The sequence below is a fragment of the Tuber melanosporum genome, assembly GCF_000151645.1.
Source record: "Tuber melanosporum whole genome shotgun sequence assembly, scaffold_85, strain Mel28".
Lineage (NCBI taxonomy): Eukaryota > Fungi > Ascomycota > Pezizomycetes > Pezizales > Tuberaceae > Tuber > Tuber melanosporum.
The window spans coordinates 466,591-480,942 of record NW_003299134.1 but is presented as its reverse complement, the minus strand read 5'-3'; the positions used below and the strand labels follow the sequence as shown (position 1 = coordinate 480,942).

General features: G+C 45.2%; 1 protein-coding gene; it reads left to right on the top strand.

Moving 5' to 3' along the window:
• Nucleotides 1-6,098: 6,098 nt before the first annotated feature.
• Nucleotides 6,099-10,331, top strand: GSTUM_00011483001 (uncharacterized protein; the record flags this gene model as incomplete). XM_002841948.2 has 1 exon in its annotated part: nucleotides 6,099-10,331. One exon carries the CDS (start codon nucleotides 6,099-6,101, stop codon nucleotides 9,717-9,719), a length of 3,621 nt encoding a protein of 1,206 aa, XP_002841994.1. The 3' UTR covers nucleotides 9,720-10,331.
• Nucleotides 10,332-14,352: the final 4,021 nt, after the last annotated feature.

The window sequence follows — 14,352 nt, the reverse complement described above, 5'->3', positions numbered from 1 at the left end:
GTACCCCAATTGTGTTGCAATTCAACTATTTAGGTGTTTTTTCTGTTATTCTTAGTAGCACACGTAGTCGCCTACCGTAGAGTTCCCGGAATAAGGCCTGCTGGTTCTTGTTTGTTTGATGCGTGGGCAAAATGGGCGATAATGTGGAAAACAAAAAGGGGCCTCTCATGGGAAAGAATTGTTAAATTTTCGTTCCTCTGCCCTGATTATCACTTCCCGTCTTCTGGTTCTCGAATTGGTTTAAATCTCAATCGTCTTTTGCCTACTATTCCTTCTACACATATGAAATTGACTCTCGCTTTACTTGATTTTTATTACATCCGTGCATCTGTATTCTCTTTGTATTTTTTTTTTTTTTTTCATATTACTGTTGCAGGCGGGGGGAGGAAAAAAAAGGGAAAATAAAAATGGTGGAATTGCTGCTCAATCCATGCTCTCTGTAAGGCACTATATATTGATAAAAATCATTTCATTGCCGGTGAAGTTTAAGTCACTTTGCCCATCGTGTGATCGATTCCGCCCAGGGCATTGCGTTCGGCACTCACGCCGCGCGTCACCAATTGAAGTTGAGGAATAACGACAGAGGATTCCGAACCCGAGTGATGGTTTATGATCGTGGTTGGCCAGCTCTCGCAGAATGAGCCGAAGGTGGCGGGGGGGTCCTGTTATGAGGGGGAATGGCTCCCTGGCGTCCATAAGTGTGTTATTGGGATTCTAGTAAGAATACCTCAAGTGAGGAAATAGCCTAAACGTCAAAAACAGACATAATAGTTCAAAGTTTGCTCCTGGACAGGTCAAGAAAGGAGGCGTAACCACTGCTCCCCTCCCCTTTACACCTTCCTGGAATCGGAGCGCGCATACCGGACACGCTCACATAGACTCCGTGCCCCCAGGGGATGTCGGGGGGGCTCCCACGGCTCTTATCCACCACCTCATCACTCGGACCATCGGGTGCGACACTCCGCACACACCGTTTATATTGGCATCCCACTAACGAAGATTCTCCGGTGAATCCGGTTCTAAAAGTATCTGCTACTGGGCACGTCCCGAGATTGTTCGAATGCTCGCTACTTTGATGGTGCTTTCGATGGTGCGTATTCCCAGTCCCCAGAAACGACACTGTGGGACCCAGATATAAAGGGCCCTGGGGAGAAACAGAGTGGTGATATCTGGGCGTCGTGGCAAAAAGGTGTATTTCACTTTAGGCCTGAGTAATCGCACTCGATACCGCAGCGGTGGAATAATGAATAGGAAGTGGTTTATCCACAGGAGGAATAAGAGTGAAGTTATTATATCGATCGGGTAGGTAAGATTATTTTCTCCAGCGGCAGACTAAATACTCAACGTTTTTGACACTATACTATTTAACAGACGCATTAGGGCGCTGCTGCATTTGGCAGTATGACAGTAGTATCTTCGGGGATCTAGAGTCCACTAAAGGTCAAAAACCCCACTGTTATTTGGATTTGGATTTCAACCTATTTACTAACTAGAGGATGGTTAGTGAGATAAATTCCCAAATGTGCTCAGGGTGATGTCAAATTACCACCCAAGCGACTCTTCTCCATCAGAATAAAACTGGGTTTGTTCATCGAGACTGGCGCCTCACTTCACTAGGACTGTTTTAGTTGTTCTCTATACTGAGTTGGCATTTGCACACAGATCCTCTTTCATGGCTAAAATGAAACTAGGGTTTTCCTGGCTCACAAAGAGAATGATTTCTCAAAAGCACAGTTTACTATACAGTATCTACTCCCCACGGATATATCTGAGATATCAGCCTTAGGTTTCGTGTTCCCATAACCCGGAGGACAATGTGTGTTGCCCCGATCGAATAATCCTTGACCGGACAGCCTTATATTGTTTGTAGCCCTCAACTAGCTATAGGTGGGGGAAGCCCTCTATGATAAATGGTATTTTCAACTACTGATGCCCATGTCTTGCGGAATTACCGTGAGCAGCCTCCTTCGGTGTTAGAGGCTATCGTATTTAAATAGTACTGCGCATGCTTTCGTTCGACCGGAGACATCGCGACTGACGAGAATGGGTGCGTGCAAGTATGATACCAAGAAGGTAACTGCATTAAACGAAGATCGAGAGCATAGGGCTAGGGGTAGGGTTTCTCGAGCCAATGAGTCCAGGACGGGGGGCTTTGCTTCGATTCTAAAATGGCCTTGAGCCCCTTGTGACCATGATGATCTCCAAGATAAGGGAGTGCCTACTGTGGAATGATAGGACCGCCCTGTTTGCACTTTTCACTTTGATTAACGGCACAGCGCAAGGTCAGGCAAGGGGTTATGAAACAGTTACCTGAGGTTAACCGGCCAACTGCATCCCTGGCTTTTCCGGTTAACGGGTTCCTACCCTTGTGCTTATTCGAGGTGTTGGACCTGGGAGAAGAGGAGCTCCTTGTATCATTCACTCTCACTCGACAAATGCATGTCGGGAATCGAGTTCTCCTCCTCGCCGACTGGAAGTCGCTCCACATCGGTGGAGCAAACCACAGGGATTCGGGATACTTGTACCCGAGTACGAGTACATTTTCCGGGATTCTTCCGATGAAATTAAGAAGTTTGCCGTAAATTACTGGGGGCAAGTTGCCCCGAGATTTCAGGTGGACACTCGCTCCCCAGGATCCCCTGAAATGTAGGGCTGAGCTCACTTCACTTATCATACTGCACATGGTATCTTAGCAAACGAGAAAGAAGGGATAAGGGTCATGAGTCACATGTACTGTCCAAATTGTGCGCCAAAGGCTGAGAGAAACCCTTTCTGCAAACGGTGAGTTATCCTACGAACGCAGAAACCGATAGGATACCGGTACTCTATGAGTACAGTACATCCGGAATTTGTTGTCTCCAAGGCCGAAAAAATCTATTCAATACTTATCCCACCGCCTAAATATAGGATGAATGTACTCTTCCAGCATGCCATACGGGTATTCTACTCTACGTTAAGGGCGCTCTGTGGCGTTTACCTTATCTGAGGCTCAAACACTCAGCGCAGACCCAAATTCCGCCATAGCACCACATGGGCACTCCTTCCGGGGGAGATCGGGTACCAGTATATCTTAACCCTGCCCCGCCGAGTGGTACAATACCGGCAGTCATTCTCGGCGCATGTCCAAACAAGTCCCCGACTGTCGCAAGGCGGGCAAGGTGCCAAATCGGTCGGCCCTTGCCCCCAACTGAGCACAAGATTTTGGATGGTATTTTCGTTCGGCCCCCCCTGCTGAAACGGACCCATTGTGCGCTACGGCGGAGGGAGATCTTCCTCCATAAAGCCCTAGCTGAGCGATTGACATTTCCGTCCACAAATCAGCTCAAACCTCTTGTTGCTAGGCCTGGTAATATTCGGGAGGGGTGCTAAAGGGGCATAGCGGTTTTAGGGTTCAGCGCTTGTGCAGTTAGAACATTGATCTGCATTGCGAGCAGCTCTGATTTATCCCCGGTTTCTCTCAAAGTGGTCAAAGTGGTATTATACAGTACAAGGCTGGTGTCAATATTCTGTTCGAAAAGTCCGCCCGCCTAAACCTAGCAGCAGGTGGAAACAGATTCAATGAAATAAAAAGAGACCGATACTGATCCAGAGCCGACAGCTGTAGGGGGATCGGTGGTTTGCCCTCTACGATACCGTAGTCAGCAGTAATCGGGCAGCCGGATAAGAAGAATTAATGCAGCAGCAGCAGGCGGAACTTTCGGCCTGCCTCATGGCGACCATCGGTGTTCTGGCAAAGTTCCCTCTTCCGAACCTGCAACAGGAAAAAATACCGTGCTTCATACAAGTACAGTACCGGTACTCGAGTACGGTGTTACGAGGGTGAGCACCATATGGGGACTCGAGTAGTCTACGAGTACGGTCTTCGCTCTCACTCACTCGCTGCCTACGCGGTGAAGCCCTAGCCCTAGCCCTAGCAATAATACCATCGCCGATTAGCCAGTAGGGTAACGAGACGCGGATTGGCTTGGAAGGCGCGAAGGGTACGAGTACTCTCGAGTAGCTTAGGCTAGACGCGTACGCGCGATCACTTGACTCTGGATGAGTATGGGATGATCAAGTACCGGTATTTTTATGGGATGATGATTGCGGTTGACTGCCTTTGGTGATAGCGGTGCTCCGCGGTACCGTACTCAAGTACGAGTACTCGAGTAGAGTCACTACCGGACCGCACTTTGTCACTATGGTTTCTTCTGTCCGGCGTGGCTGTGTCGATTGCGTTGTGTTGGCCGTGCAGACGCCAGCAGCATGCAAGTCGAACGAAGAGTTTTGGGATGAAAATTCGCTCCAACTGCCGGTATGGCCCAAGTGCAAGTATCGGGATTTCATACGGTATTTTAGCGACTGTGCTTCACTTTTGGATGGGAAGAAAATTTTGAGGTACGGCACCAGTATCTATTAGAACTAATGTTTCCATCAGCCATCAGCCACACGTTTTTGTGAGGCAACACTATTGTAGGGGTTGCTGGCTTTTTCTATTGTTGATGGTTTGCAGGGGTTAAATTATGGGATACGGAAAGCACTCGAATACCGGTACCCAGCTGCTGTCATGCTGCAATCACTTTCTCCTTCTGAACCCCATTCTCCTAAGGCTTATAGGATTGGGTTACTATAATATACAAGTATTTATTCACCATAGGTGCCATCCCCGCAATATCGCTCGAAAAGACTTCATAATTAAGTGATGAGAGCGTTTACGAAGACCGGATTCCATATTCCTGGGTAAGATGGGTACGGGCGGAGCTGTACGAGTACTCGATTCAAGATAATTGTACGATATAGTGCCGTATTCTCTTGATTTCGCCTTCGGTGCCTGCGTATGTACGGTACCGTACTCGAGTATGCACATCGACTTGCAAAAGTTTGTTTTTTCTCTCTTGGTAAACTTTGATTTGAAACGCAATGAGTTCACCCCTTGTAATTCGAGCGGTAGAGATGGAGGCGAGGATGGGTGTGATGAACAACTCTTCCCCCCCTCCCTCATTGACTTTTTTTGTGATTGTTTCACACGTGTGGGTAGGTGGTGATGGTTGTGGAGGTGGTGGTGATACGATTTATTTTCAAATGCCACGTTGGATACGGGATGCGCAGTCTGGAGCACGTAGTGGGTCACGTTCTCGATTTTTTGCAGACTACTACAGTTTTTACCATGCGAAGGCGGCAGAGAAGAGAAGTGTGCGGAGGAGGCGGTTGTGAAAAAGCTGATGATGACGATGATGCAGAATGTTATTATCGTGTTTCTTGAGTTGCATTCCGCGGGGCATGCGGGATCCGTGGTGGGTTGGGGGAACCAGTGGTTTTGCAAACGGAGTTCGTGGGATTTTAAGGCGGTTTGCAGCTTTGGGCAATTCTTTTCTGTATCAAAGGTTCGGTTGCTGGAGCGCATGGTATGAACTCGGAGCCTTACTGAATTTGGGTTGTACTGGTACTATGCGAGGGTAATACGGGGGCGGTAATTTACAGTAGTCTGGCTATTCATAGGAAAACTGTTCAAGAATTGAGTGAGGCTCTGTGGAGTGAAGGAAGGAGGGAGCGAGTTGAAGGGCTAACTTATTGTGTTAGTTCCCTTTTCTTCCCCTCTCATCGCCTCCGATTTCGTAGACGATCAACCCCTTCACTCCTTTCAATCAATCCTCTTGCTCGTCACTTGCTCTCTTGCTCTCTTCTCCTTCCCCCCTTCTCATTAGTCGAGTTCGACTAGTTTGGTCACTCATTCGGGTTCATCTTCTCTGATACTCCTTCTTTCCCAGGTGAACTACTCGCTTTTCCACTCTTCTACGCCTTCTCCCTTCATTCATATCATATTCTGAGCTGTTTTCCTACCTGTGATATCCTGCAGCAGTTTCTGCATTTTTCTCCCTCTGGGGGAAAACACCCACTTGATTCGTTCGCCTGTTCGGCAAAGATTAAAAAAAAAAAAAAAAAAAAAGTGTGTGGGAAAAAGGGTTTTACTGTCCTGCGCGTTTATTCGTCTTGATTGCTTTTTCTTCCTCAATCTTCTAACGTAACTTTCGTAACTGTGCCCACCCCAGTCCGAGACACAGATATAATTCCACCCCAAACCGTTTGGCCCAATCGTAGAGGGTATCATACCACTCCCGATGGCCTATCGACAACAAACCGCCGCAGCCCTCTTCGCCAGCACAGCATCACAACCACCGCCAGTCACAGCAACCCTAAGTCTGAGGACAGGTCGGTCCAACAACGCGCATCGACCTCCCTCAGAGCCCACCGACAGCTGCGACAATGCCCGTAATGGCAGTACCCTCCTGTCGGATCGGCCAGCCAAGACGCCCCATGATCCGCTGTCTGGCGTACACGATGCAGCTCACACAGCAGGCGGCCAAGTGGCAGCAGAGCCGGGTGCAAGGCATGGGGAGCCTGTTCCTTCAATCTCTCTTCCTGCTTCTGCTTCACAACCCTCTCCACCGCTTCCTACTTTCACTGTAGCTACTGCTGGACTGGCCCGCAATTTCTCACACAGGTTTGCCGTCCAATCGCAGCCTATCAAACTTACTCGGTCCAGTTACGCTACCGATGAAACGTCAGCTTCTCGGCCACCACTGCTGTCCTCTACTGTTTCCTCTTGGCCCACTGTTATTGACGATTCCCCTCCGCTTCCCTCCTTGCCGTCAAACTCTTCCCTCGAGCCACCGTCAAAGGACGCGGAATCATCTACGCCGCACCGTTTACCCTCAGCTCAACGTTCACAGACCCCAGTAGTTCGCCCTGCCTCGCTCTTGCACACTTCTTCAGCGGAGTCTCCTTCCGTAGCAAAAGCAGGGCCAGCACTGTTGTTTGGCGATAGCAACAACTATCACAACAGCAACGGCGATAACAATAACGAAAAAGAGGCGGGGGAGAAGCAGATACACCAGCAGCAATTGCTGTACAACCCCTCTCGGGTTCCGTCCCATTCTCCTCTCTCCACCGGTACTGCATTTGTCCTTCCAGAGTTAGACCTAGACGACCCAAACTTGGACTTGGATCGATTGTGCGTCGGATATTCTCCCAGCACACTAGACACTGAACAGCTTGTTGCGATGACAACTTCAACCTTCCAGTATACCCCTCCTTTTCAGCCTCCGCTACCCCCTCCGCCCCCATATTCCGAGCCCAGCGCCGGAGGGGGGTTTTCGTCGCCGGACCTGGGTTTCCCGGGGTCTGGGGTGGATGGATTCAGTGGCCCAACCGCAGACAGCTTACACGATGGTGACAGTCCTAGGCAATTCCGAAATTCTCAGCAATCCACCATGACACAGCCCACCCCGGCGCAAAGCTTTTCCCGAAAGGTCTCCACAAAGATTCGCGGCTTTTTAAATCACACCCACCGAAGTAGGAGTCCGAGTTCGCGGAATAGCACTGCAACCGTTGCAACAGTATCAGAGGATAGTCACATTTCATCTTCCCTCCCTGTCGCCAATGATAATAAAGGGAGCAAGCATGCATCGCCTGTGGTTGTACCAGTGGTGGCTTCTGTGACTACAACCGTGACTGCACCCGTCACTGCCTCTCTCGTCGAGCCTGTCTCCTCCACGGCAATGATGGAAGCGTCCGTCAATGCTGCTGTGGATGATTTCATGGATGCTCACACTGACATGGAGGTCCCCGTTGTCATGCCGATGATGGATGCTGTAGATGATCGTCTCAGGTCTCAAGAGTCTCAGACCTTTGATGGCCATATTCCGATAATGAACGGCTGTCAACCAGATAGCGAGATCCGTTCTGGCCATTCTTCATATATTTCGTTGGATTCCCCAACGTTGGCCACTGAGTCTTCCGGTAATCCCAGCAATCGCAATTCATTCAGAAGTTTTGCACAGGAGGAGCGACCGCGGTCGAGGTCTCCTGAAAGCCCCGTTACGCCGGATGATGATTATAGGTTTAATAATCGGATGCCAGATTCGAAACCCAAATACCATGCCGCGGCGGAATTACAGACGGACTATTCTCGCGATGAGGAGAGCACCCACGATGGCGTCGAATCGCAGGTTGTACCGGTGTACTTGGATGAGAGGAATGAATCGAGGAATGGTATGATTCCTTCGCTTCTCATCGAGACTGCATCGCCTACTTGCAGACTTCACCCAGATCATCCAGGATCGTTTATGGCCCCGCGGCCCGCGCCTCGAAGCCCCCGAAATCGGCCCGCCTCGATGCGTTCAAGATCTCCAAGCCCGGCTCCGATTATGAGCCCTTTGAAGAGTTTACTCCCGGAGTCGGGCCGAGAAACTCCGTCCTTTTTAACGCCAAGGCCTGCTCCAACCACTCCCATACCCTCGCCCGGGTACGGTCCGGTAAAACCTTTACGATCTCCCACCGAAACCGGACCGAAGCTTCTCCGAACGAGCACAATTTCCTCTAGGTCAGCTGGAGCGAATCCTACACGAGCACCCTTGTCACTCAACCCTCGTGTACGATCTCATGTCTTTCCATCTGCACGACCATCCACTGCCAGCAATTCGGTTTCAGAAATTAGAAGTTTTAGAGAAGTATCCTCATTAAACCGCGTGCTACCACCACCCGAGAGATTGAGAGAGCACGATGAGATCTCCATCATTTCGCTTGGTCCCCCGAGCAGTCCAAATCAATTGCATGACATCGATCATAATTTCCCCCCGATGCCTATGCCGAATTACGCTACATCGTTAAGGAAATCGGGCTCAATTCGTTCAGCTTCTGGGCGAGCGCTTGAGATTGCTGTTCCACCACCATTAGACTCTCGAAGTATCTATGATTCTAGAAGCATGTTTGATGGAAGAAGTATTTTTGATAACCGTAGTATTCTTGGTGCTCGAAGTGTGAAAACGGCTTCACCAACGACAATTCCGGATGATTTCAAGAGTATGACATCGCCAAAATACCATCCTGACGATGCACCACTGTCACCGGCTGTCTACTCACCAGACGCAGATATTGAGAGAGACCTTCCCCCACGGACGCCACCAACGGAGCCTGAGGTGATTCCAACACCACCACCCGTGTTAGCTCCAGTCGCTCCCGTACAGGTTGCGCCTTCTGCACCAGTCGCGGCCTTGGTACCGCCTCCCCCTGAAGTGAAGCGCCATAGCACGGTTAGTAAAGGACTCCGACGAGCGTTTAGTCGTCGGAGATCTACAAATAAACGTACAGCCGGGCCGATAACTGGGGAGATCATTTCCCGACCATCTACTTCCGCTACTACCGCAACGTCTGTAGGTGCGGCCCCCGAAGACGAGCCGTCGGACGACAACATGTCCGTGAGGAGTCGATCAATGATGAACCCGTTGACGCCCCCGCCATCCTCACCTACTGCCTCAGTATCCCGATGGAAGTCCGTACGCGGGCGGAGCTCATCCACCTCGTCAAGCTCTACCCCATCCTCCCAGCCGCCAGCGGCCCTCCCACCGAGATTTAAATTGGCCTCGGTTCCGGAAGCTGCAAAGCTTACCCCAGAGGAATTGGTCGAGATCGCGCGAATGCCAGGAACCATATTTATTAGGACCAGTATGGTCAAGGAGGATGCAGACCAGGACTCCACAAGGGAGGAGGACCTTATCTGCATGGAGCACAGAATGAAGCCAAGGAAGGGAATGGCGGGAACCGGCGTTGCGGGAAGGTGTAGGTTTTGCGGGAAGGGACCATTCCTGAATATGTGGGTGTGCATGGATGCATGCCAGTTTGTCATGTGCAGGATGTGTGCGAACGAGAAGGTTCAGGCGGGAGAGGCGGAGTTGTTTTGAAGAATTTGTGTGAGTGCGGTGTGTAGTGAGAGAGAAGTTGGAAGGACTAAGAAGCTCGTGGCCCTGTAGTTGTGATAATTGTTGCATAGCGTGGTTCTTTTGGATTATTTTCCCCCCTTTGCTTTGTTCAGTCAAACGTTGAGTTTTTCCTATCATCCTTTTCCTTTTGTCACGACATCGTGGTGATGTTGGGAGTAATATCAGCGAGCTGAAATTACAAGTGGATGGATGTGGGGTTCGATGTGCCTATGATGGGAACTGTAATGGAGGAACATGGGATGGTCGGTTTAGTATGGCCTGGTCTGGAATTGAGGTATTTTGCATGGGGGCGTTTTTTAATATTATCTTCAACTTTACTTGGTCCGTTTTTTTTATATTTTTTTATATTTGACTTCATTTTCGAACCGTTTATATATCTTTTTGATTGATTCCGCCTGCTTCGATTTGGGTTTTTTTCACTGTGTGGAATTTTTTATCTAGTTATTCGAGGAAATAGTCTTTTTCTTTATTGCATTCTATTTTGTTATATCTTCGATATCAGCTAAGAGTGTTGAGGTTGGTTGGTGGGTTTGCTGCTCCTGGAATCCGGGGGGATTGGGGGGGGTCTTGTGGTGTGGTGTGTGGCGCGGGAAGAAACATGAAGAGGGTGTAGCACGATAGCTGGATGGTTGTTCATGGGGACTCACTCGAGCATGCAGCATGGTGATTTCTTATTATTTGAATGCGGGGGCTTTTTTTTCTTTTTTTCTTTTTTTTAAAAAAAGCCTACATACTGTATTATAAGGACTGGGATACAGTAAGTACAAGTACCAGTGTTCGAACAATCAAACCATGCGCTTTGAAGTCGATTTCGAGTTTTGAAAAATGGGATCGTGGGAGAGAGTAAGCACTGTCTTGGATACGTTATCAATACAAGACAAGAGACAATTTCGACACGAGAATGGAGGGGAAAATTAAGTAATAATGTGTTTAAAAGCGCCTGTAGTTTTGGTGGAGATAGGGGTGGGTTTGGTTGGTTGACTTTGCGGTTAAGAAATTATTAGTTTGGAAATACTATCAAGAGAGTAGTAGTAGTAGTAGACTGATCCTGTGCAGGAATTGGATGTAATGATTTAAGAAGAGTTACAAAAGGTTAACTTATTATAACCTGTTTTGATGTATTGGAAAGATGATTTAAAAAAGACAATAATAAGTTCGGGAAGAAAAATAACTTGTCATTTAAACAGATAACTTTTGATATATCATTAATCTGTTATGGTATTAATGTAGCTTTTATAACTATGATGGACTAAGTCTGCTACCAAGTTGAGTAAATAAACTAGGACCTTGTATCTTACAATTACCTGATAGAACCTTTAAAATAAGTATACTATAGGTAAAACTTTAGTACTATGTAATAAACTTATAAAATATATAAGTTTATTAAAAAGCAGATGGCATTGTAGAACATTGAGAGTGAGGAAAAGTATAGATTTAATCAAGTCAACTTTCAGGGTTAGGAAAGTAATAATAAGTGATCTGGCTAGAGATGTTAGGATAGGGGTACTCAAATAATAATAAAAATTACTTGTATTCTTGAAGGGCAAAATAGCAGTAACTATTATGACTATTAGAAGAGAATATGATTACTATAAAATAATTCTCAAATTTAATTACAAAGCTAATGTAAGTACTGTAAAAACTCTTACAATTTACTATTACAGGAAGAGGGAGAATGTCTGGTAGATGCTGAATTGATAGAGGAGGGAATTAAACAAGGTGTGACTCATGAGAGGTGAGTGATAAGTTGTAATTTGGAAATTAACTCTCCATGTAATGTGATATAAAATTGAGTCTGCATACAAGAATACAATTAGTAGAAAAGTGAATGATAAAGATTTAAAAATGAGTAAGTGGGATGACTATTGGGAGAATCATCATGGTTTTAGAATAGAGAGTAAAATTAAAGAGTATAGAGATCTGAACTTATAAAAATTGTAATAGATTTTAGGGTATTGATGAGTGTAAATATGAGAACTATGAGAAGAGGATATTTTAATAGGGTACTATAAATATAAGATAAAGATGAAAGATATGCCATAGAATTCCAGTATCAAGAACAAGTACAGTACCTCAAGTCCACTATTTTATTTACTCTAATTTGTTACTTAAAGTCTTATGAATAATATCTCTGAGATAAATCTCAAAGAGAAATTGTAAGCCAAAACCTAAATCAATCAATAAAAGAGTTTTAGACAAATAAAAGCATCAATCCCATTGTGCAAGTAGAGCAAACCTACAGCTATAAGTAGAATATTTGTGCTCTTGCCTATCTTAAGTATAAGTAAGTTTCTTATGAGAAACAAACAAATTTCACAAACCAACCCAGCCAGAAATGGCAGATAAATTCTAAATTCAATAAAGAACTATTAGTGAATAAGTAAAAAGAAGGATATGATAGAAAAAGTAGAGATCAATATAAATGGACGAGTTCTGGATCTAGATATTGGTAATTATAGATAATGCTGGTAGCCAGAACTTGAAGAAAGCCTAGATAGCGACTTTCTTGAATAGTGAGGGGTAGAGGCAAATTGTGTGAAGGGAATAGTTTTGAGTTCAGATGAGTTTTTGGTTTCATAAGCTGTATCCTGCTAGGAATTCAGCGGGCTTTCTATTTAGTAATAAATAGTTTGCTGGGTTCCTAGGTCGACATCAAATTAGTTTATGTAATGTGATAAAAAAAATACAAAAAATTCCAGTTGAATATCCTGCTTTGGTACTCAATTGGCTCTAATTTAATTAGAGAAACTCATAGCCTTATATGAATAAGTTCTTAGAAACTGTACTTCAGCCACCAATTTAATTATTTCTTGGAGTTAAATATATACAGCCTTGATAAGACTTCAATCCTATATGAGTATTTAGATAGCAAGACTTAAAATTTGAAGAGAAAAATGTCTATTTAGGTAAAGGGCCAAAATGGTTGGGACAAGTACCAGGTATTACTGGTTCTCTGCATTTTTGCAGATGGAGTTCCATGAGTACTACTGATAATTATTTGTTTGTAGGAGAGAAGGAAGAGCAAGCAGGACAGGAGCTGTACCAGTACTATTCTGGTGTCGAGGTGTAATTTAATGATAAAGCCTATGTGAGTAATTAGCTTTTCTTGCATCATATTAATACCTACCTGATACCTATTTTAGGGGACAGTATACCATTTTCGCCTTGGACCTAATGGGGTCTCACAAAATACCTGTAGTACTTGAGAAGTTATACTATATTATATTTATTGAAATTTCTTTCCTATGTTATGTTTCAATATATATAATGATAAACATTATATTTTTGCTTACTTGATTATATTTCAATTAAAGCCTGTACACTGCGGACATTGCTGCAGCTAGGTCATATTTATGTTAATCTCATATACATTTCATTGAATATGGACATGAAACTTATAGGTTGTTTTCTTATTTGGTTATAGGATAAATAAGATTCTCTTTATCTTTTATGCATGTTCATGTATGTTGATTACATAGTAGATTGATAATATTTCTTTAACATTTCCTGCACTTTATCTTAAATTTATGCTCACTTTTGGGATTTTTCTTAGCAGGTTGTCAGGGTCAAATACATTTGCACTTATGTTTCTCTACCGAGAAACATATTCTTACTTATATTTCTTCTGATTATATTTCTTTTACTACGAGGTGGCATACTCTTATATAATAATATATAGGTACTACTGCCTGCATACCTTGCTTAGAAGAAGCAAGGAACAGAACCTCTATCAATCTACTTTCAAATTATACTACTTCTCCTAAGATGTGCCCTTTATATCCTCTTAATATCGTGTAGTTTACTTTAGATAGATATAAAATTGCACCTCTTAAGTCACAATTGCGAACAACTGTAACGATCCCCTTTTAGATAGTTAGTTCTTGGCGACGGGGAACGATACTTATCTTTTCTGTCTCCTTCTTTCTTTGTCTTACGATAGCTCTAGGTCTCTGCCTACGTTACCGATAGTACAAGACCTTTGTCTTCTATCGGAAATGCCTATCGTAAGCTTTCTCTAACTCGTCTGCGTGACAAGCGCTCCTTGTCGTAATGATATTGTTGCAATAAAGATAAAGATCGTAAAGATGTTTTATATTCTTTAAAGTAAGAAGTAGGAAAAGTACTTAGAACAAAGGGTGAAGAACCTATCTTCCTCGGCCGCATCGGCCTCCTTATATAGTATTCTTCCCGCCTGTAGTCATGTGACCTAAAGTGGTCACATGTGCGAAACCAAATCATAACAAACTAATCATGTGACCAAAGTGATCACATGCTCAAAACCCATGACCTTATAGCGAGGTCATGTACAAAAACCCATAAACCAATCATAACGCAATAAACAAGTCATATGACTTGACTGAGTCATATGCGCCAAACCTATGACCTCGTAATGAGGTCATGTGTAAAACATAAATCATATGCGCAAGGCTTACCTGCAAGGCATACTCGCAAGGCATACTAGTCAGGTGCACATCCCATGACTCATACTTGAGCCATGTGTGAAAGCATCACAAATCCCATACATAACAAATCATATGACCCTAATGAGTAGACCGCACTGTGCAGTACTGTAGCTCAGCCGACTCACCCACTA